Raw genomic sequence first — 23,281 nt, 5'->3', positions numbered from 1 at the left:
AGAGGTCCACTGAAGAGGACAAATAGCATTTAGTCACACAGCTAAACCAGGACTTTTTGGGACAAAAAGGCCATTGTAAAAATAAGCACAAGCTTTGTGTCTGTGAAATAGAATGGCAAGCAGAGGGAGCTGATCTGTTACCGACCATCTCTCTGGACTTAAGAACTAATAACAAAAGGATGGAGAGATGGTTAGGACCTGGGTGCTAGATACCAAGTGGCTGACAAAAGAATTGTAACCAGTTCACCTGGGACTTTCAGGAGCTCAGTAGCAGCCCTTTACCAAACTGTCTCAGTGGGCTAAAGGTCCATGGAAAAGAAAACATTAATCCTGACCTTGGCCACAGCCAAAGCCTGAATTCTAAATTTTGACTGGCAAAACAAAGTTCTTCACAGTTTGTCGCAGATTCTTTTCGAAACTATTTTAGGGGCTTCTCTGCCCCCCAACCTGGGGCATTTTGGCCACAGGGGCAGGAACTGGCTGCTGAGGGGATAGGATCAAAGGCACTCTCCATGTCAGTGATGACTAACAGGGAAGGTGATTTAATGTTGGAGATCAACTCCTCTCTTGGAATAGGGCCAGCAGATAAGGCAGGCTCCCTTAAAGAACTTCTCTTAATGAACGCTCTCCTTCTGTGAGCAAGTGTTGAAGGTCTGGTCACTGAAGGCAGCAACTGGAATTATTATTTTTTTTTCTCAGGGCCAAAAGTCTCATAAAAACAAACACTAACTCTATATTATCGTTTTGTTGTCAAAGCATCAACCCCGGCCAGCCTCATCACCTTGAAACTCCTCTTACGCTGACTTGGCCTGAGCTGCACCGCTGCCCACGTGCAGCCTGCAGCTTGCTAGCAGGCCTGCATGCTTGTCACCCTCAGCCCCTACATTTTCCTACTCTGTGCTGTCCCTTCCTTAGAAGCTGTGAATGTTTAAGCAACAGGGAGAATTTTTCTTCAGGATCTAAGGTAAAGCTTTCAGGCTCTTGTTAATACCTGCTTCAGACAGGGTTACTCGCTAACCTGGAGTTCTTCATACACAACGGTTAACAGCAGCTAGACTGGACAAGGGGAGCAAAGGGAGGGGCATCTCTCCTTGGGGAGGAGGCTCAAGAGAGAAAGATAAAACTCCCCGGCAGAAAACAATTTTTCTCAAGCAAATTATTTCCAAGTTAAGCACCAAGAGGTCCAAGTAAAACTCCTTGACAAACAAAGCAAACAGTTTCATGATTTTAAACACAGTCGTCAGTCCAAGATTTTAAACACAGTCGTCTATCCAAAGTTCAAAAATGAAACAAAAGCCAAAAAGACACTGGACAATACCACAGAAAACAAACCAGACAAACAAAACCAAGACAAAGAATCCTATAACCAATTTCCACAGATATTCAAAGAAAATTAGGACACAAAGAAGACAAACAATTTCAACAGTCAGACAGACAGACGCACCGCGCGGCTTCGGTGTCAAACTGAAACCAAAAATTCAGACAGAGGCGACAAGGGTCCGGATCCTTCAGTGGATCCGGCTCTCTCCTCTCTCCTCCAACCCAAAACCACGTATCCTTCCGATACAGGCTGAGCCCCGAAAAACCGGGCTCTAAACACCCTTGGAACGTCTTCCAGGGCTGCGGGGGAGAAGTCTGAGCTCGTCAGCTCCTTCTCTGGCCCGCCCAAATACAAACGGTCTAGACCCAAGCCAAGTAACTAAGCATTTACAGAACAAGTCACAAAGCAAGACAAGACAGGACAAGACAAACACTGGCCAGCTTACCTCCCGGTGGGTGGTCGGTGGTCTCTAGGCAGAGGATCTCCAATCCCGGACGAGCCCCCATATGTAAGACTCTCAGAGAGAATCTTCCCTCAGGAGGGAGATCCTCAAGCCCAATGACCAGTCCGAGTCCACAGGCTGCAATCAGCAAGAGGATTTTTATTGATCAGGATACACAGGTGTCTGTGGGCGTCCCAGTCAATTCGGAAGACTGGCGCACCTAGCAGAGCCAGGGTGGGCTTTTTATAGTATTTTGGGGAGCAGAAGCAGGCTTACAGAAGCAGATGCATGGTTACAGGGATGTGATTGGTGGAGTAAATGAGGCATACGTGTATGTTACTTATTTTGGCTATAATCATAACAATGAGTTAGCAAAAAGTACATGGTGGTCAGGGCTTCCGGGGGGTCAGGGACTTTTTCTTTTTCCTGCCAGGTGGCCCATGGAGCAGTGCCCATAATTTAGTCTGGTTTCTGCATTTTGTTTTCTTTTCTGGGCTATTTTGTCTAAATGATGGGTCAGCTTGTCCCACATATCTAAAAACTTACTTTTTACTTCTATAGTTGAGGGCCTTGGGCTTGTACAATTCCTTTCTGGGAGGGGGTCTTTCAAAACAACAAAGATAATGACCATCAACGTCATTTTGGGAAATAGGTTTTTATAGGTGCTGTTTCACTTGATCATTCATATGCTGTGTTTTTTATTGTTGCTGATTATATTTATTTTTATCATTTAACTCAATGGATCTCTTTTTTTCAAATGTATGTCTGGGCCACTCCTGAGTGCATTTCCCTCATGATCCAAAAGAGGGAATAGCATTCCCCATTGTAGATGATTGTTAGGGACCATGTGGTTCTTCTGAGAGAGCAGCAGATGCTCTAACCTGTGAGCCATCACCACAGCTCCTGTAGGTAGCTTTTGTCCTTCCAGGGCATGTGCTGTACTAGGTGGACACGATCACCTTCAATTAAGGAGAGAGATCTCAGGAGATGTGTATGTACAGGTGGTTGAGCGGTGCCTGCTCAATGTGGTAGCCTGCTAGGCATCCACACCGGGCTCCGGTGCCTCCACTGCTCATTGTGCATTCAGGATCATCCTCCAGCATCACTCAGTTTCAATTCCATACAGATCTTTCACTTACTATCGATGATTATATACATTAAGCACATCTGATGAAATACAGAAGAGACTAGCCTCCTTCTACAGGCCAACTTGGCATAATGAATTCTTTTGATAGAAAGCAAGATAATTATCTCAATCTATGCAGCTTAGGGAGGACCTCAAGACCATCCATAGTGAATGCAGACTGCAGCTGTGACCACATGTTTCTTTTGCATAGCACGTCTGTGCAAGCCCAGAGCTTAGGTGGGACAGTTCATGTTTCACCTTTTGCATGGAAATCTGTGATTGTATTGAGAAAGTATATGTTCCACGTGACTCATTTCCAATTTATGGAATTAAACTGACTTACTGAGAGTGGAGGTGACTCAGAGAGATAAAGTGAAGAAGAATAATCCAGTATGTCTGCAAACAGATGCTGTCTCATTAGGGCTTTTCAATGCTCAGCAGCTGGAGAAGCAAGGGAGAGGCATTGGTGACTCTCAAGAATAGGTCCTCTAGTCATTATAAGCTGAGCATGACACACAAAGGGTCATAGTTATCACACTAGAATCTAGTAACTAGATTTAACCAACCTATCACATTAATGCTATGTTTGGTGGTATTTTTTGCCCTCTTAGGACCTGGAAGAGGCTTGGGGTTTTCTAATCCGACTCATAATTTATTAATCTTCCCAACACTATGTGCTTTGTTCTGTAAATGCTAACAGCGGCATCCAATACCTAGGATATTTTCTACTGACATGTGTGACGTGAGACAAAACAGTCCCTGTCATCCCTCACCTGAATAAACTTCCTTAGAGGACAGTGTAGTTGGAGGGTCCTTCTTTCCTCTCCAAGATCGAGAAACATTTCCAGTCTTCAGACAAGTGTGTCAGCCATTGTCCAGTGACTGTCCTGAGATGTCCACAATGTCAGCTGAGTGAGGGCAGGGCAGGGTAGGTCAGGGCAGGGGATTGGAGCTGGGCAGGGCAGGGCTGGGCAGGGGATTGGGGCAGGGGAGGGCAGGGCAGGGCAGGGCAGGGGATTGGGGGAGGGGAGGGCAGGGCTGGGTAGGGGTTTGTGGCAGGACAGGGTAGGGGAAGGGATTTGTGGCAGGGCGGGGCAGGGCAGGGCAGGGCAGGGGACTGGAGCAGAGTCCATGAGATGTCAGTAGGCAACAGGCCAGCTGGGGCTAGTGTGGGTACAGGGCTTCTAGTGTGGGTGTGAGAGGAAGAAATTAAGAATGGTCGGATTCTGATGCAGCATATAGGCGGGAAGGAGCTTAGACTATCTCAGTGCCATATAGGGGCATTGTAGACACTGATGGGCAGTGTGGGGATGGTAGGGTCCCACATAGTGCTCTCTGCAGGTGTCAGGAGAGCATACAGTGGCTCTGTCAGACTTATGACAATCAGGCAGGCACTGGGTGCAAGTGAGAATCATGATACAAGCCCTGTGTGCAGCCTGGTTTTGGGACATTCCCAGGTGCCCCATGGACTGCAAATTAAAGGCAAAAGACACAGGGAAGCCAGCAATTCCCATGCACAGGACATAAATACCTGTAGATCTTTCTAGAATTTCCATAGACTATCTGTCACTAGTCCTCATTATAGAAGGCACCAACATTCTGCACTCTACTTCAACTTGATGAGACAGCTATTCTAACTCCAGCAGGAAGGCCTCAGGGAAGACAGTAAGAACTGGAAGGTGACTCCTTTTACTATTGAAACAGGGTCTTCCTATGGAGCCCAGAGTGGCTGTAGGGTCCTAATGCTCATGCCTCACAGTGACTAGAATTCCAGTCCACCCTCAAGAGCAGTTGATTCATCACTAGATCAGATTAAGGACATGTGAGGCCACAGGGGGCTAGGATTACCAGGGTCCTAGTAAGTTTCTCCAGCCTAAATTACAACCTGAGTCAGTGGTGCTATTTGGGACACCGCCTGATGCCCAGTGACATCACACCTTGGAACTCTTTGTCAAACATAAGTTGTTCTGGGAATGAAGTACCCACACAATAAACACTGGTCTGGATACTCCTAGGTCAAGAATCCCCTGTTGGAAATGCCTTGGACCGCAAAATTTTAAATTCTAGATCCTTCTGGCTTTTAGAAGATTTATAAATACAAAAAAGGAAAGATGGGCATAGTAATTTAAGCCAGTGATCCCAGTCATGGGAAACTGAGTCAGGGTGATGGAAGACTGTAAGTTCCAGGGCAACCTGTGTTTCAAGGAAAAAAAAAAAAGGCATGGTGAAGATTCCATTCAAGTGGAAACCAAAAGGGTTTCACATGGGGCCTGCCATCCACTGGTCAGCACTCTCATCACCACAGCCACAGGCAGACACTGGGGAACATTTCCCACTGTCTCTCTTTGGGATGCAATCCACCCCATGATTCTATGTGAGGAATCCCCCAAAGGTTGCATCATGTGAGGGACCTAGAAAGTTCCAGGATTGGGAGAATTTAGGAGTTTATAATTAGGGATGATCTACAGCTGTGGCAAAGCCTTTTCCCAGCACATGGCAGCCCTAGGTTTGTCCCCAACAGTAAAAATAAAATCCCCCAAAATAATTCATACAAAATGTCCTGAAGCCTGCGCCCTGACCAGTCTCCTCAAAAGTGCGCAGGAACCTGGGTCCACATTTAGGAACCAGCACGGCCTCTGTGACCCGTGAGAAGGGATCTAATATGGGAATTAGTACAGTATGACTTATCCTTGTGGATACCTTTGGTGACAATAACCACCTGACCCCTGAAAACCCATCTACCTGGGGGGGCTCAGCACTCATGTCACCCAAAAAGCCCAGATCCTAGGGCCAGCATGGGCAGGTGGTGAAGAAAGTTTGTCTCTCGTGAACATCAGTTGCTGCTCCTGACCTGAATCTATCCTCAGGAGACAATGTCACCCCAGAAAGTGTGGATGTCAATGGCTCTTCCCAGGCCAAGGCTGGGATACTGCTTAAGTTCCACAATGCACAGCAGTGCTCACTCTAGAGCTAAATGTTCTACAGCTGAAAGGGGTGGGTGCTCTGCTGGCCACGCCCCTCCCCTGCAGTATTTAGTGCACTCAGAGTGGTGCTTCAGATGTGAGGGACTTCTTGAGGCTACTGGCATGGAGAATGGCAGATTCATCAGAACGGGGCACAGGGTGAGTTCAGAGCACAGCTGGGAGGAATTTAGGGGTGCCAAGCCATGACTAAGACCAGATCCTGGGCTGACAGGCAGTTGAGCTGGAGAACTGGCATCCAAAGTGTGACTGCCTGAATTCCTCTTAGACCAAAAGCCCTGGATCTGAGCTACTTTGGTGCGTGCTCCTAAGTGGGGTCCCAGACACAGCTCAGAATGGGGGCTGTGCATGGACTTTGGTGCTGGCAGCAGGTGGCTTAGCCATAAAGTGCCGAGCTTTCCCATCTGTGCCCACTCAAACTCCTCTGTTTCAATTTAGGTGTGTTTGGTATAGTTTTGAGACAGGGTATCTTGTAGCAGCCCAATTCGCTTTGAGCAACAATGTAACATAAAAATAACCTTGAATTCAAGATCCTCCAACCCCTCTGTCCCAAGTCCTGGAATTAAGACCTCCAGCTGTGACCATTTTACTGCAGCATAGGATCCATCTGTATTAGAGTGAGCTTTGGAAATACAGGAGCTCTGACTGTCCCTTAGAATTCAGGTTTCCTTAATTCTTAGCAGGAGTTTTGTGATGATGCTGATGAGAGAGTCAGGAGTTAGACTGGAAGAGGTAACTGTCCTGGCAGCCCTGAGTGCGCAGTGAAAGTCAAGACAGAAGCCTGCTGATTAGCACCTGAGTGAAAGTGGGAGGATTCAGAGTTCAAGAACAGACTTAGTTACATACCTAAGACCATATTGCAACATTTTTGTTTCATTTTTGGCTTGTTTTCTTTGAGACAAGGTGTTAATTTATAGCCTTGGCTGTCCTGGAACTCACAATGCCTCTGCCTCCCAACGGATGGAATTAAAGGCATGTGCCAACATGCACTGCCACTAATTAATTTTTAATTAAACATGCTGACACAATCCAGTAATCCCAGTGCTTAAGCGGCAGAGGCAGGCAGATATCTGGTTTCCTGACAAGTCTGATCTACAGAGAGCCTGTCAGAATAGCCAGGGCCAAACAGAGAAACCCTGTCTCAAAAAATAAACAACAAAATGAATTTGTTTTAAAGAAGAGAGGAACGATTTAACAGAGAATTAGAGGCAGAGAACCTAATGATATTGGGTAGTGCAGAGCCTAGCTTCTGAGATGAAACTGGACACCATGGGGTTAGGGTGGAGATTCTCATCTTGGACTGGGAGACAGAGGGTGACTTCAGGCATGGAAGGCTCAGTCAGTCATTAGTCAGGATTCTCAATCAAGAGGGTGTTGTAAGATCCAAAATGCGTGAGCAGTGTTTGCATGAGACTAGAAGAACCCGCCTACCCATACAAAACAGCCAATGAAGAGTAATCACAAGCATACGTCTGGAGGTCCATGGAGAGGTTAACGTCCACCTTAGTGTGGATTATTCAGAGCAGAGGTGGAGAGGAGAAGAAGAGCTGATGGTGGCTGAGGCAGGAGAGGAGTTCGGGTGTGAATTTGAGCCAGTAAAGGAGCTTGTAGGTCGGGCAGAGCAATGAGAGGTCTAACAGCATAGCTGTTGAGATCCTTCAGATTAATTTGTCTTAAGAGCCTCATGCCATAGCCAAGGACAGAAGTAGATCTGACTATTGGGTGGCTGGGCTCACATAGCCCAACAGGTTTGGCCTTGCATCTGTGGGATTCCAAGTCTCTCCCTTTAGACACAGCCATGGTGAAGGTGTAGCAGTGAAGGTGTAGATGGCTTTGCAATGCTTGGCTTATGGTGTTGAGTACTTCATGCTCCACAGAGCTAGGAAATGTCCTAGAAGCCAGGGAGGCCGAGCCATGAGGAAGACATTTCTCAATGAGAGAGAAATGATAACCAAAGTCACTAAGAACTTCCTGAATCACAGTGTCTGTTAACCATATATTTTGTTTACTTATTTTTATGGGCCTGAGTGTTTCACCTAATAAATGCTTGTGCACCATGTGGTATGTCTGGTGCCCATGAAGTCCAGAACGATTCCATTGAACTGCAATTACAGGCTAATACGAGCCACCATGTGGGCACTGGGAACTGAACCCTGGTCTTCTGCTCTTAGCCACTAAACCATCCATCTCTTCAGCACCACCCCCAATTGTATTGTCATTAAGATTTAACCATTTAGCCCTCAGTATTTGAATTAATACAGATGTGACAAGAGTCATAGTTAACATGATGGTTCAGGTATAGACATGCAGGCATCTCATTGTATACAAAATATAAATCCTTTCTTTCTTTCTTTTTTTCTTTCTTTCTTTCTTCCTCTTTCTTTGTTTTACTCTTGGAAACAGGGTTTCTTTTGTGTAGCTGACCTGGAACTAGCTCTATAGAGGGAGCTGGCCTAGAATTCACAGAGATCTGTCTGCCTCTGCCTCCCAAGTGTTAGGGTCCAAGGTGTACACCACCACCACCACAAATCCTCCTGTTTTAAAGGAAAAATGTAGCCCTACATGGCAGCACGAGTTTAGTCCCAGTACAGACATTTTTCTAGAGTTCCTGAAGGGCTTGCTGCCTTCCCCTTTAGGCCTGGCTAACATGAGAGCTCCACACCTATGGGGTTTGCTTCATAAGAGTCTGGAGGATGAGGGTCACAGGCTGATATATCTGTGTACAGCAAAGGATGCCTGGTGAAGGTCAAGTGGGTATAACAGCTCGGCAGGTAAAGGCTCTGCCACCCAGCCTCATGGCCTCAGTTTGATCATCTGGTGAAAGTAGAGAACTGAGTCCACATTGTGTCCTCTGCTCTCCATGTGCATATCATGGCACAGGAAGACCACAAACTACATAAAATGTAAAATGCTGAAATGCTGAGAGAAGAGGCCTATGGTAGGCGCCTCCTACACCTGAGACTTCCAACCCCGAAAAGCAGGAGGTAGAGAGTGAGGATGCAGAGTGCACACAGGTCAGGACAAGGCCATGTTACTGAAGCCTCCATGTGTGGTGGACAGGCTCTGGGGCACCATGAGGGATATCAGGAGCTTCTGCACTTTGTAGAATTACAGGGTTCCATGTTACCTCATATGCCCACGTTTTGCCCCCTGCTGCAGGGAGAAGCAAACACCAGAAGCCTCCAGCTCCCAGCCCTGCTGGAAGGTTTGAGGAAGGTGGTCCTCTTCTTGTGGTGCCTCTAGTAGGAGCAGCCCACACTTGGGCCCAGCTCCCACTATCAGGAAAAGACAGGTGGCTCTGGTCTTTGCACAGCTCCAGCGGAATGAACAGTGCATCTCTCCTCTATCTCTTGCAGGAAGTCTCAGCCTCTGGTGCAGGTGATGTTCCCAAGGCAAAGGAAAGGGAAGTGCAGAGTGAGGACTCCCAGGATCCTTTAAAACATTGTCTGCTTTGTCTTCATTAATTTTTCTGTTTAATTTTTATTCCATGTGTATTGATCTCATTGTAGGGGTGTGCATTCCAAAGCATGAGTGTTGAAGGTAGAGGAAAAAGCCATGGGAGTCACTTTATCCTACCGTGTGGGGTCCCAGGCTCTGAACCGGGTTGTTGAGCTTGGCTACAAAGAGCTTTCATACTGAATTTCCTGCTGGCTCTGATTTCAGGGAGAGCATCTCATAGAGCTCAGATTGGCCAGTAAACTACTGATCATCCTGCCTCAAGTATTGCCATCTAGTTCATGAAAGGGTTGAGTTATTGACACGAGGAACTGGGGATGGCCCGAGGTGCATGACTGAGGCTATCTCTGCTCAGTGGCATGCCTTTGGGGACTGATAGTTTTCATCACTGAGATGTCATTTGACTGCAGTGCTCCTCTGGAGAGAAGGAGTCTCTTTTGCCAGGGCATCAGGCTCTCCAGACAGGCCTGGAAGGTGGAGGTCTAGAGGCCAGGCCTGCATTCCTCTTCAGAAGCTGCATTTACCACTCTGGACAGTGCTATAGCACAGGGTCACATATCCAGTCCTACCCTGAGACCTGCTGATAAAGAATGTCTATCCTGGTACAATGTCTATCATCTGTTCAAGGTGTGGCCCAACCAACTTTTTATAAAGGATGATAGTGGTTGGTTGAAAAGGGCAGAAACTTTCTATAAACCATATATTAAGTTTTTATGTATACTAAAATTAACAATGGAAAGAACAGTGGTAGGAGAGGAAGCTAGAGGACAACTGCTGAAAATGCTTGCTTTTGAAAATGCTAATGAAGAGTATAGGAGAGCATAATTACCTATAAAGGAGACTGGGGATATTAATGCTTATATGAAGGCATGGAAGAGGATATCTTTTCTGAAAATGGAAGATGCATATTTGGCACGTATTGATCCAGATAGAGTTATTAATTTATACATTGAAATACTCTTGAATAACCTATAGGCACTTTAGCTCAAGATGAGTTGCCTTTAGAATGGATATATATTAAATTTAACTTTAACAAAACATTAACAACATGTGAGAAACAAATTTCTTTAATTATTCAGCAAGGCATACAAAGACCTGTTACACTGTGGGGATATGATTGTGCTGCTTTTGTTCTCTCATTAAGCAAAAATAAAGTGGAATATTTAATTCAGACGTCTGAAGTTTTTCAATTAGCCATGATTTCTTACACTAGAAATACTGAATTTCATTTTCCCCATAGTAAATTTTGGGATTGCTTAAGAAAACAACAAAAAAAATGTGATAAATACACTAATTTCTGTTGATCCATTACCATCTGCTGTTACTGTGTTTACAGATGGCTCTAAGACCAAAGATCTAAGACAGATGGCTTATTGGACCAAAGATAAATTTGGGGACAAGAATCTTCTTTTGGGTCAGTACAACAAAATGAAGTATTAGCAGTAATTAATGTATTGCTGGATTTTACTCATGATGTAAAAATATTATAGCCGAGTCAGCTTATGTTGTAGGAGTAGTACAGAATATTGCAACTGCTGTTGTTTCTACATCTAAGCCTATATTAAATGTTATTCTCACATATTAAAGGACTATTGTTATTCTGAAACTCTAGAATATTTATTACACATATTAGATCACATTCAAGATTGCCAGGATCTTTAACACATTGCAATCATATGGTAGATCAATTAGTGGCATTTGCTACCCCAGAAGAAAACAGTTACAATAATGCCAATACAGGATATTTGCATATTAAATATAAGGTTCCCTATTCTGAAGCCAAACAAATTATTGCTAATTGTGGTATTTGTGAGCCTTCACTTATAAAATGTATTCCATCTGAAATTAATCCCAGAAGAATGCAACCTAATACATCGTGGCAGATGGATGGAACCCATATTTCTGAGTTTGGTCGTCATTCATATATCCATGTAAGCATAGATAATTTTTCAAAATTTGTGTGGGCTACACCATTGCCAGGAGTACGCACTGCTCATGTTATACAGCATCTATTGGAAACTTCTGCTGTTATGGGACCGCCTTCCTAAATTAAAACTGATTATGGACCAACATATATTTCTTATCAATTTAAACAATTTTGTCGGCTCTTCCGGGAAAATGGCGACTCCTGCACGTGCTCCAGAGTTGCCGCTGCCCTAGAGCCTGCGACCACCATGGGCCCTGCTGGGGAACCCTGCCTGCGGGGCCAGCCTCAGCCCATGCACAATGTGCTCCCTGCCCCGCGGCTTCGAGCCCCCAGTTCCTGAGGACGTGGGGCAGCAGAGTTTGGTGGAGCTGGGGGAGAGGTTGAGGCGCCAGGAGAGACTTTTACGCAAAGAAAAATTCATTTGCAAATTGCCCGACAAAGGTAAAAAGATCTCAGACACCACTGCCAAACTGAGAGCTGCCATTTCAGAAAGTGAAGAGGTCAGAGGGAGAACTGAACTACTTCATCCTGTTAGTGTTGACTGTCAGCTAAGGTATAAAGCAAACACAAGAGTTGATACCGACATAGACAAGGCCCAGAATTCTGACCTGATGCTTGATACTTCATCATTAGTTCCTGAATGTTCGTCAGTAGACATTGAATCATCTAAAACAACCTCAGAAACTCAGGGACCTACACAGCTCACTCACAAAGGCAATGAAGAGATTTTGGAGACTGGCTGCACAGTGAGTACCAGCCTGTCTGTCCGCATCACAGCCCAGGCTCCCCCATCTGAAGTTAATGAACATCTCCCCCAGCATTCAAGTCAAGCGGAAGAGGTTTCCAGCAGCCTCGACAGTCTGTTTATCACTAAAGTGCAAAAGATCAGAACTACAGACCAGACTGAACCCTCAGAAGAAAACACCAGCACTGAGAACTTTCCAGGACTGCAGAGTGAGACTCCTAAGAAGCCTCATTACATGACAGTGCTAAAAATGCGAGCTAGAAACCCAGTGCCCCCTCCTCATAAGTTTAAGACCAATGTGTTACCCACACAACAGAGTGACTCACCAAGTCATTGTCAGAGGGCTCAGTCTCCTGCTTCCTCAGAAGAGCAGCGACGCAGGGCTAGGCAGCATCTTGATGATGTCACAGCAGCTCGCCTTCTTCTGCTCCACCACCTGCCTGCACAGCTGCTCTCCATAGAAGAGTCGCTGGCTCTGCAGAAAGAGCAGAAGCAGAATTATGAGGAGATGTGGGCAAAGCTCGCAGCACAGAAACTAGCCGAGAGACTGAATATTACAATGCAGAGCTACAATCCAGAAGGGGAGTCTTCAGGGAGATACCGAGAAGTGAGGGATGAAGATGATGCCCAGTCCTCGGACAAATGCTGAAAATGAGCGCTGGGAGATCCCGGGAGTCGACTGTTGAGCTTACATTGTCTCATCGAACTTCCTAACAAGTACCAAGACAGTGTCAGACCTTGTTGAGGGACAGCAGTTTAAGTTACACAAAGGTAGCTACAAAATAAGAACCCAGTTTGTCTTACAGAAGATGATCTTCACATGCTTGAACAGTTCTATATTTGAACATTGTGTTTGTCCGTATTGTGTTACAGTTTTGCAGTATATTGTGCATTAGTCTGATATTTTAGTGTGAGTAGAACACACGTTTTCTTTAAGATATCTGCTTTTTCCTTCTTCGTATTCTTATCAGATAGCACTGCTTACACCCCTTCTGGTGAAATACTTTGTTACCCCAGGCACCTAAAGTGAATTAGGAAGGCCTGGTCCCCTCACTCGAGAAATGAGGGGAGCAGTCTAAAGAATGGTACGCATGCTTGCATGGACAGGTTCCTGAGACGCTGGATGTGAAATGCCCCACACAACACTCGGGAACCACCACCACTGTGTCTGCTGCTCTGTCCTCTCTTGGGGCGACTGCTGTCACCTGTGATGAGGTTAAGGAGCACTTGGAAGAAGTGCTGGGTGGGGAGGGTCTTCTGAGCTGGTGTGGGGAGCTGCTCCTGGCTGCCCTAGGCTTGAACTCATTGCCGTCTGGGATGATAGGTCCCTGTACAGGACACTCGTGCTTGGTAAGGAAACCGGTGTTTTTCTAAGAGTTACAGTTGAATTGTCAGTATATTGCATTTTCCCTCGTTAAACCCACAGAGGTGTTTACAGGCTGCAGAAACCTCAGTCCTGTATGTGCACATTTGTGCTGTTTAAAATGATTATATGATCATTTTCAACAAAGATAACAATGTTATCAAAAAGCCTTTGTCTATTATGTGGAACTTGTAAAGGAGAAATAAAATACCAATCAGAGCAAAAAAAAAAAACCATTTTGTCAATGATATCATATTGTACATATTACTGGTATAGAATACCATCCACAAGGACAAGCTTTTGTTGAAAGAGTTCACCATACCCTGAAATGACAAAATATAAAATTAAAAAGGAGGAAAAGAGATGACCTTACACAGCCTGAATGGGGTTGGCATACCAGTCCCAGAGTAATATTGGCATAAGCATTATTTTTTATTAATCTTCTTAATTTACCACAAGGTGAAGTTATATAAAGAGCAGATAGACTCTTTATTGGACTTCTCCCTGATGGCATGGAACAGAAAATATGGATAAAAATTGCCCGAGATGCTGAATGACAGGAAGGTACATTACTGTATGTAGGGGAGAGGGTTTTGTCTCCTTACAGGATGGGGGACAATTCTGGTTACCCGGGAGACGGATCCAAGCACAGAATGATAAGAACCGCTCCCTACCCTCAGAAGAAGCCAGTTAAACCAGCTACATTCTCTCCTGATGGATGTTCTCCTGAGATGAAGGAGGTGTCCTCCATTACTGAGGCCCTGGCTTCTCTTAGTGTCAACAAATGACAACGGAGAAGGATCGATGCAGTGACAACCCCATTACCTAGGTGAAGCGATTAAGCCCTGAAAGGAAAACTATGTTGTCTCCTACAGGAAGTCCTTTACTGCTGAGCACGTATTGTTAGCAGTGTGTGCTTTACTCACGGTTTCTTCTGTTGCGGCCAATGCGAGTTATCAGGCTTATATTCCTTGTCCACCTTTATTTGAACCTGCTACTTGGCGGGCAAACAGATGTGGTTTTACACACCACCCCAAGCATTTTATCATCTCTTTGGAATAATTTGACCTTTTGAATAGACGTGATGGAGCTTTGTATAATTTTCCTTATGCTGGATTAAAGATGCCTTTGTGTTTAGGAAAGAGACCAGGCCTACAAATGGGTTATTAAAATTGGCGATTACCAGGAATAATTGTTACAGTCTCCAGGATTGACAGCTTGGTCTATAACCAAAATTGGAATAACATTACATTTGTTAGCGAGCCAGTATATCCTACTTGTGCTTGGTTTACTTATGTAGGCTTAAAATATCTCCCATGCAATTGGAAATATTGCCCTGGTATGTTTGGAAAAATTATTCAAGATAAATGAATAAACTGGGGTCCTTATGGCCAATTATTAATACATGTTCAGAATGGAATGTTACCACTTGTGATTTGTCAAATGTTACCAGGATGAACTGAGAGGAGAATGAACGCCTTAATGGATGCTTGCTGATGGAATGTGGAGATGGAGGCATTGCTGATGTTCGACTGGCCTCTGTGGAAGATCCTACTGCGTTTCAAGCTCATTTGTGGAAGACTGTCATTGCATTAAAAGAAGATGTGCTTGCTAATGGAAGCTTTTCTGGGACTGCTCAATCTGCCTCTCAGTATAATTTTACAAAATTTAAGAAAGAAAAGGTTACTACTTGTATTCCTATGCCATATTTCTTTTTAATAGGTAGATTTAATTTTGCTAATGGATTTGCTTGTACTGTCATTAGTATTCATGTATTGATTCATCTATTCAGTTTAATATAAATCAATATTCTATTATGATATTCAGCAAAAAATATATGTATGGATGCCTGTTAATTTGAGACATCAATGGTCTCAAGATCCTCTTAATTATATGATTATTGAATTTTTTAATAATCTGCTGAGGAACAGTAAAAGAATTATTGGAGTTTATAGCTACTATTTTAAGCCTTATTTCTGTTGCTACTTTGGTAGCCATTTCCAGCATAGCATTAAAAACATCTATGGAGACAAAGCATTTTGTTGAAGACTGGCATAAAGATTCACATGAGTTATGGATAGAGCAAACTAAAACTGATACTAGACTTCAACATCAAGTAGATGTTTCAAAACAAACAGTAGAATGGTTGCGTCGAAAGATGTTATTTATTGAAAAATATGAGGATTTGAGATATGATTGAAATCCTACTACTTTTGTGTTAATAAATATATGGATAATGATACGGAACATGATTGGAAGTTAATTCAAGTTTATTTGGAAGGTAATGAAAGTGCTACAAAAGTAATTAATGCCTTGAAATACGATGCTCGAATGTCTTTTGGTAAACAGCTAGAAGATACTACCCCTATGTAAATAGCTAAATTATTGGATGATCAATTGACAGGATTAGATCCCAAGGCTTGGCTTCAAAGGGTTTTCCATAGCATGGGAGGAGCTAGTTTTGCCATAATCTTATGTACATTATGTATTATGTTGCTTTATTTTTACATGATTAAACCCCTACAAGTACATTTTGCTATGTTGTGGAAAGTGTTTCTTTTAAAACAAAAGAAAAAAGAAGGAATTGTTAAGACATAGATATGCAGCTCCCAGGCAGGGTCAAGAAAGGCCTGGTGACAGATACAAGTAGGAGCTAGAATGCTACCCTGGAGAAGAAAATGTTTTCTCACTTGGCCTAAGCTATGTTCTGCTATGTTCTGTCTCTGTGCAAGCGGTTCTAACGCTGTCTTGGTAATGGTGAGTATATTTTGATTATAATAAGAGAGGTGATTTGTTATATGAATATTTTGAGAAGAAGCCTTTGTTCATTCGTATTTCTTTGTTTAGTCTTCCCTCAGTTGTTCCTGGTATCCTGGGAATAATGATCTTATGGTATCTTGACAAAATGAAAATTGTAGTAATGAACATTCCCAGCTATATAGGGATTAATAAAGCTTGCAACTGTGTGCAGTTCCTTCTGCCTTTGCTCTGCACCCCCTGTGTCCTGGGGGTATGCATCCATACCCAGGGCCCCCAATTCACTAGACATTGACAACTGGTCACCCCACAAAATACAGAAGCATCTACCTTAGTCAAAAATGGATATTTTATTGAATGCACACACTAACACTGATTGATCACATTCATGTGACTACTGAAGCTTTTTCTGCCCTCTGTAGCAGTGATGATGTCAAAATCTAACTGAAAACCATGCACACCCGGTTTAGGCTGTATCAAAGTAGCCCATGATTTCAGTGTTCCCTCCAAGGTGCCATGAGACAGTAGTAGCATGAGTCTGCATGCACCTCGACAGTTTTCACTAGGGACTACACACACACACACACACACACACACACACACACACACACACACATTTCACAGACATGGTGCACATTCTTTGCACACAAGGAAGAAAGTGAGCAGTAATGAAAATACACCAATAATGGAATTGATGGAGGGAGCTGTGGGGAAGCTGGGGCTTAGAGGTACTTAAAGGCCCTATGCAGGCTCTCCTTTTGTTGAAAGAAATTTCAAGTGCAATGTGGTTCTTTTTTTTTCTCTCTAAAGCACAGAGGGCTAGGGTGGATCACAGGGCTTTGAGCATGTTCGGCAAGTGCAGTCACACTGAATTAAATCCTAGGGCTGGAACCCTATTAATCCTCTACAGAATTACAGAGCAGCCTGGATGAAGACTCTCAGCTGAAAAGGTGCACATCTCAAGACAGGCACTGGACAATGGCTGACAGACTTGACTGAAGAATGGAAATGTTTTGCTATCTCACAGGAAAAGAAGGCCCCTCCAACCACACTGTACTCTAAGGACAGTTTATTCAGGTTAGACATGACATGAACTATTGTCTCATGTCACAGATGTCAGCACAAAGTATCCAAGGTATTGTATGCCAATGGTAGCATCAACAGAACAAAGCACACAGTGTCATCAAGACATAAATTATGAGTTTGTGTAGCAAGACCCAGGCCTCTTCCAGGTTCTTAGATAGTAACTGAGAACCTCAAACACAGTAGTAATGTGATAGTGTGGTGTGAATCTAGTTACAACTAGTTTCTATTGTGACACAGATGACTCTTTTTTGTGTCATGGTCAGCTTATAATGAATGACTAGACCTAAGCATGAGAATAACCAAATACTACATTGTTTCTCTAGCTGCTGACCTTTAAAAGCCCTGGGGTGACAGCAAGCTTTTGTGGACATTCTGGATTGGTCCTTCTGTACTTTAACTCTGTGAGTCACCTGCACTCTCAGTAAGTTAGTTCAATTCCATAAATTGGAAATCAGTCACCTGGAAAAAATACATTCTCAATACGATCCCAGATTGGCCATGGAAAAAGGGTAGCTTGAACTGTCCCACCTAGGTTCTGGGCTTCACAGGCCTGCTCTCCAACAGAAACCTGTGTTCATAGTTGCAGGCTGCATTCACTATGGATGCTCTTGAGGTTCCCCACTAAACTGCTTAGATTAAAATAATTTTCATGCTAACAATCAAAAAACTCATTATGTGAATCTGGCCTACAGGAAGCTAGTTTCTATTCTGTATTTTGTCAGATGTGCAGAATACATATGGTCATCACTGATAATAGGTGAAAGATCTGCTCTAATATGGACACTAAGTGATGCTGGAGGATGATTCTGACCCACACTGAGCAGTGGGAACACCAGAGCCCTGTAGGGATGCCTGACAACCTAACACGTTGAGCACGCACAGCTCAGTAAGTTACCTGTGAGTACACATCTCCTGAGATCTCTCTATTTAATTGGAGGAGATCCTGTCCACATAATACAGCACCTCATGTGGAATAACAAAAGCCACCTGCAGGAGCTGTGGTGATGACTCACAGGATAGAGCATCTGCTGATCTCTCAGAAGAACCACATGGACCCTAACAATTGGGTAAAGCATGTCAGTGATTACATCATAAAGTGTGTGTCAGAGACATAGCCACATTGTCCACACAAAAGACACTGTCACACTGGGTACCCCTTGGTGACTTTGAATTCTCTTATTAGCTCAGGCTCCATGGAACATGCAGAGATCCATCTCTAGCTGTCAGTTCGAAGTCCACAGGAGGGGACAGAACCCTTGAGTAAGAATGATGGTCTTAATAGTCAAGAGATAGAATTCAAATTTATTCATAACAAATACATTATAACAACAAAACAGGATTAAAATGAATAAAAATATTTAAAAATATTTGAAAGTAAAAATAGTAACAAGAACATATAAATATGAAACAACAAAAAGAAAACTTCAATTAAAATCATAACAAAAATATTTCTAAAAGCATATTCTTAACGAACATTTAGAAGCACAGACGTATTGCTGTTTCTCCTCTAGCACACATAATGAAAGGCGGTCCCCCAAGTTGTCTCTCAAGTGCTGTTTTCTGAGAATAAAGTAAGACCTCAATCAGTCAGGCTGGCTTAGTGGTATATAAATTTAGGGTCTCTAAGAAATGACAAATTAACTCAGAGGATGAATACTCATCCAAAAAATGTTGTTACCATTCAGGATGTTGGTCATCAGGGACTCCTGAGAAAGCAACTTATTCTTCAGGAAGCTCTCTTCCTGGTGTGTGTCCAATTCCAACTCTCTTGTACTTTCTGAGACCTGGGAGAGGAAGGCAGTTTTTCAGACACTGATTTGGTGGGGAAATGCAAGCCAGCTGTCAGAATGCTGCCTTCTACCACCTCAGGTCTATTGGACAGTCGACATGGACCTTTTAACTGATATCATTGTTGCTAACTCTGTGGGCTGGGCAAAATCCCCACAGAGCCTCACAGTAATGTGGGCTGCCAATATGGGACCCAGACTTATACCAGTGCAAACCAAGAACAGGGCAATGGAAGGAACCTCATTGGGTTGCAGGAAGAAAGGAGATGTCCATATGTCACCAAGGTTAAAGCCAATGACAAGTACTAATTTGACATTTGCACTTTGTTCTTATCCCAAAGGTGATTCCTACACAAGAGGTCACATGACCACAGAGTGTCATTTGTCAAAGAACCAAGAGATTGTTCAAAACTCTACATAGGATCCAATGTGTCACATGGATATGCAATAATATGACATGTTATTCATATGTCACCATTTCTAGACTGCAGCTTCAAAAAGAGCAGCAAAATATGCTTGCACAATAATTCAGTTTCTGAAAAGTGGTTAACTTCCTAGAATACTTGTGCATAGGCAGAGCAATGAACAATTCCATTACATGAGGTGGTTGGCTGGTTGTGAGTGTAAATTAGAAAGGTGGTAAGAGAAGCAAAGATGTATCAAATTGGCAAATTTTATCAGATATTGTTAAGCTAACATATCTGCTCGTCCCTACCTGATAATGCTGGTTCTGGCCGTTGATGGTCTTTATCTTTCTTGTTGAAGTCAACCAAATATTTCTGGTTCAGTGCACAATCAAGATGTACCTCCTTGCTCTCCTGCTTCAGTGGGACCAACTTCTTCCTGCATGTGTTCTCCATCAGGAGCTGGCTGAGCAGGTTTCTGGAAATACAGTCTGCATAGTAAGATCATGCTGGCCCTTTCTCCCATTCCTACTCCCAAGTCCCACTAACTCTACCAGGTCCCCGATACCCATGAAGACTTAATAAAATGCATCTTGATACATATAAGGCTGCTGCACAAACCATAAAGAGTTAATTCGGGGAAGAACAAATTGTTTGCTTGGCCTGACACCAATTAGTGTCCACACCTCTGAGAAAGAACATGGATCTACAACTATCCATGAAAGCCCAATGCATGGGGCAAACATCAATTAGTAGTGGGCCAACACCTTCAAAGGAGGTCAGTAGAACCAAGAGAAGGTCATGCTAACCATGTGGTCCACCCACTGAGTTTTGTAAAACCTGGTGTGACACCATAGGTCCAGGTCAGCCTAATAACCTTCTGCTGACTTCAATCAGTACTGTTCTCTCTAGAGCCTTCTGAAGATGCCTAGACAATCCTGGGATGAGGAACAGTCTTTTATGGAACTGAAAACTGAGTCCTAATGACCCTGGAACACTGATGGGTAAATGGCACAAGAGATTGAACCAGAGCTGAAGACCGTCCAATCCAGAACAAAGAAAGTCAGAAATGGCCATTCCACAAGTGATAGCCTTTCTGACCAGGACTTACCTAGAGAAGGTAATCTCCTTCTTCAGCTTATGGTTGTTCTCATGGATCTCAGTGTTCTCCATCTCTAAGTTGTGCAGAATTGACATGACCGCCTCCTCCATTCTCTCCAGGTCTTCATAATATGGATTTGGCCTGAAGTGTGGCCTGGCCCCAAATGATAGAATACAATGAATATCGGCATTTAGGAATATATGAACTCAGGGTGGGTCATATATTACCCCAGGCTGCTGCCTGGATCTTCCAGCACTCAGTCCCCTGCCTTGCAATTACAGAGACTCACCATAAACTCACTGCAATTACAATCTTGCAAAGCCACCAGCTGTCAAGGGCTTTGCAAATGCACACTGGGAACTCACTCTCCCTGACTTTATCCCTGAATTCTTCATTCAGACCACAAGTTCTGCTTTTAAATAAATGGAAGCAGATGAGTCCATTTTCAATCTCAATCCTCAGGAAGGGTCAGGTTCTGAATCTCCACTATATGGGAGGTGAGGTTTAGCACAGGGTGGTTAGGGAGGCACAGCTTTCTAGAACCCAAAACCTTAATAGGATAAGAAGGTGACCTTGCAGACCCAAGAATGAAACAAGAGCATTTGGAGCGATTCATACATGTTCTTCATGGATCTCTCTGTCAGAAACCTCAGGCGATCTCTCAGGTCATTTCTCTCCTCGGTAATGAGCTGCAGCTCTTCAATCAGCCTCTCCTTTTCCTTCATGGCCTGATTCGTGCTTAGTTCAGTGCCAGGGGATGATGTTTCTCTCCCAGTGTCTGTAGGTAGAAGAACACAAGTGAACCTGCATGGGGAGAATGCATAGAGTGTTCATAGACCTCAGTGAGGCCTAAACAGGAGAACAAGCCAGGAACCCAGTGTCACTGCTAGGCGATTGGTCTATGCTTAAGAGACCTCCTCAGGGGATCTCAGTTCTCCCACTACTCTATAGAGACCAAGAGACGTAAGCAGCCAGGTGTTCCCTATGCCGGACATCACGTGCTTACATGGACCACGGAGATGGCTTCTCCAGGATTATTATCAGCTGAACAGGGTACAGCTTGGTTTCAGGACCCTCACCCCTGTGGCTTCAGAACTCAGATGATAAATTCACCATCCAGAAAACTTGAGTGATTGGAGACACTCAGATGTCCTACCCTGATACTCTAAGCCAACAACTTTGGATTTAAAACGCATTTCCGGGGAGGATATGTTCAACAGACTTATCAGTGTCCCTATGTGAAATACCAAATGCCCCAGAAGTGCAAATAGGTTACAGGCTGAATCTTGGTCTACACGTTCCAAATAGTTTTGGTATTTTAGAAACATGTTTGTAACACACATCTCTAATATATAAAGCTAACAATGACACTGCCAGTTAGAAGAAATCAGAGAAGGTCTAAGAACATAAGGTTATTGCCTGGAGCACAATCTCTCCCTGTTACTACTGTCAGATACCCACTGTATTATAGAAGCAATGATAGTGAAATACATTGCTGCCCTGTCTAAACTCAGAAAAGGTGGACCATCCATGACTACTGATGGTGCTATTATATCAATGTAACAGAACAAATGAACTGAAAAGTAAAGACCAGAAGTTCACAGTATAATAGCATTGGCCTTACCATATCCTCCCAGTGGGGATGGGGAAACTAAAGTTCTGAAATCCTTGACTTTAAGGAATTGTGATATTCATGGAAATTCAATTCCTTTTCAGATGCTCCAGTTGCTGTGGCCCATTGCTAGAAAGGTCAGCTTAAGCCTGCAGCCACCCTGGCAGGAAGCTCAAAATACACTGCCCAGAACTTACTCCACATTCCCCAGAAGTGCTGTCTTTGTCCATCATTACTTTGAGACGAAAGGCCAGACTCCTTCACTCTAGTCTCTCCAGAATCGACGTTCCCCCTCCCAAAACGCTTGCGAAGACGGGAAAACATGTCTTAGCTTGTAACCGCCAGACTCAGACTGAGAGAAACTAGGGCACTGGTTGTCACTACAACACTGGTGACATCACAGAGGATGCCAGAACTCTCTAGGAGACAATAGAATGTCCAAGAAGGGACAGCAGATGTCATGGGGAGCAGACTTTGCCTCCTGCTAATGTTCTCCCTGTACTGAGCATGAGCAGAGGTGCCCTTTCCAGGAGACTTTCCCGGGGCAGAGCCACTGAGCATCTCCTGCTTCCAAAGCCAAATTTTCCTCAAGGCTTGATTATAAAAAACCTTAGTAATTCCTATGCATCTAAATGAATGTTTCCTTTCAAATCTTTCCCAAAAAATGTCTCATCATAACTCAAATTGTCCACATTCACCAATGTTAGCCATTAAAACTTCCTGAGATTTCATACCAGCTTGAATATGCAGTCAAAAGTTCTCCTGTCTCATTCTGTACAGGTGCTTTATATCACATCAAGAAATAGTCTGCATGGTGGGTTACAACATGCGTGTGTATTAGGGGAACACACATCAAGCCATGTGCTTAGCAATACAATTGCCAGAAAATTCCTTAGGAGAAAGAGTTGAAGTCTTTAAGGTGCTAGTAAAAGTGTGGAGACCAGTTGGCAGAGGAAAGTGAAACATTAGAGCCACCAGTGAAGGCTCCTGTTGGGCCCTACCTTGGTGTTTCCTTCCCCCCTCGCTGAGCCTTTCAGCCTGCTATAGCAAGAAATTGTTTACACCTTTGACAGCTGCTCTTAGCCCCTGATTTGGGGCTGGGATTTTCCATGGCACCCTTCCTCCCCACTGAGCTTTCCTGCTTCTTGTTTTTAAGAAGCTGTTTATGCCCC

General features: G+C 43.8%; 2 protein-coding genes across 2 annotated transcripts in view; both read left to right on the top strand.

Moving 5' to 3' along the window:
* LOC134483260 (disks large homolog 5-like) overlaps positions 1 to 23,281 on the top strand; it is a 664,485-nt gene that overhangs the window by 479,386 nt on the left and 161,818 nt on the right. The gene's annotated exons all lie outside the window — the stretch shown is intronic.
* On the top strand, positions 11,553 to 13,278 carry LOC134483256 (DNA-directed RNA polymerase II subunit GRINL1A-like). The gene has a single exon (XM_063278538.1). The coding sequence runs from the start codon at positions 11,553 to 11,555 to the stop codon at positions 12,645 to 12,647; it is 1,095 nt and encodes a 364-aa protein (XP_063134608.1). The 3' UTR covers positions 12,648 to 13,278.

The sequence above is a fragment of the Rattus norvegicus genome, chromosome 19 (genome assembly GCF_036323735.1).
Source record: "Rattus norvegicus strain BN/NHsdMcwi chromosome 19, GRCr8, whole genome shotgun sequence".
Lineage (NCBI taxonomy): Eukaryota > Metazoa > Chordata > Mammalia > Rodentia > Muridae > Rattus > Rattus norvegicus.
This window is presented reverse-complemented; position numbering and strand designations above follow the sequence as displayed.

What these genes read in the sequence shown, in the direction of transcription:
- LOC134483256 (XM_063278538.1), top strand. Translation starts at nt 11,553, where the DNA reads ATGTGCTCCCTGCCCCGCGGCTTCGAGCCCCCAGTTCCTGAGGACGTG.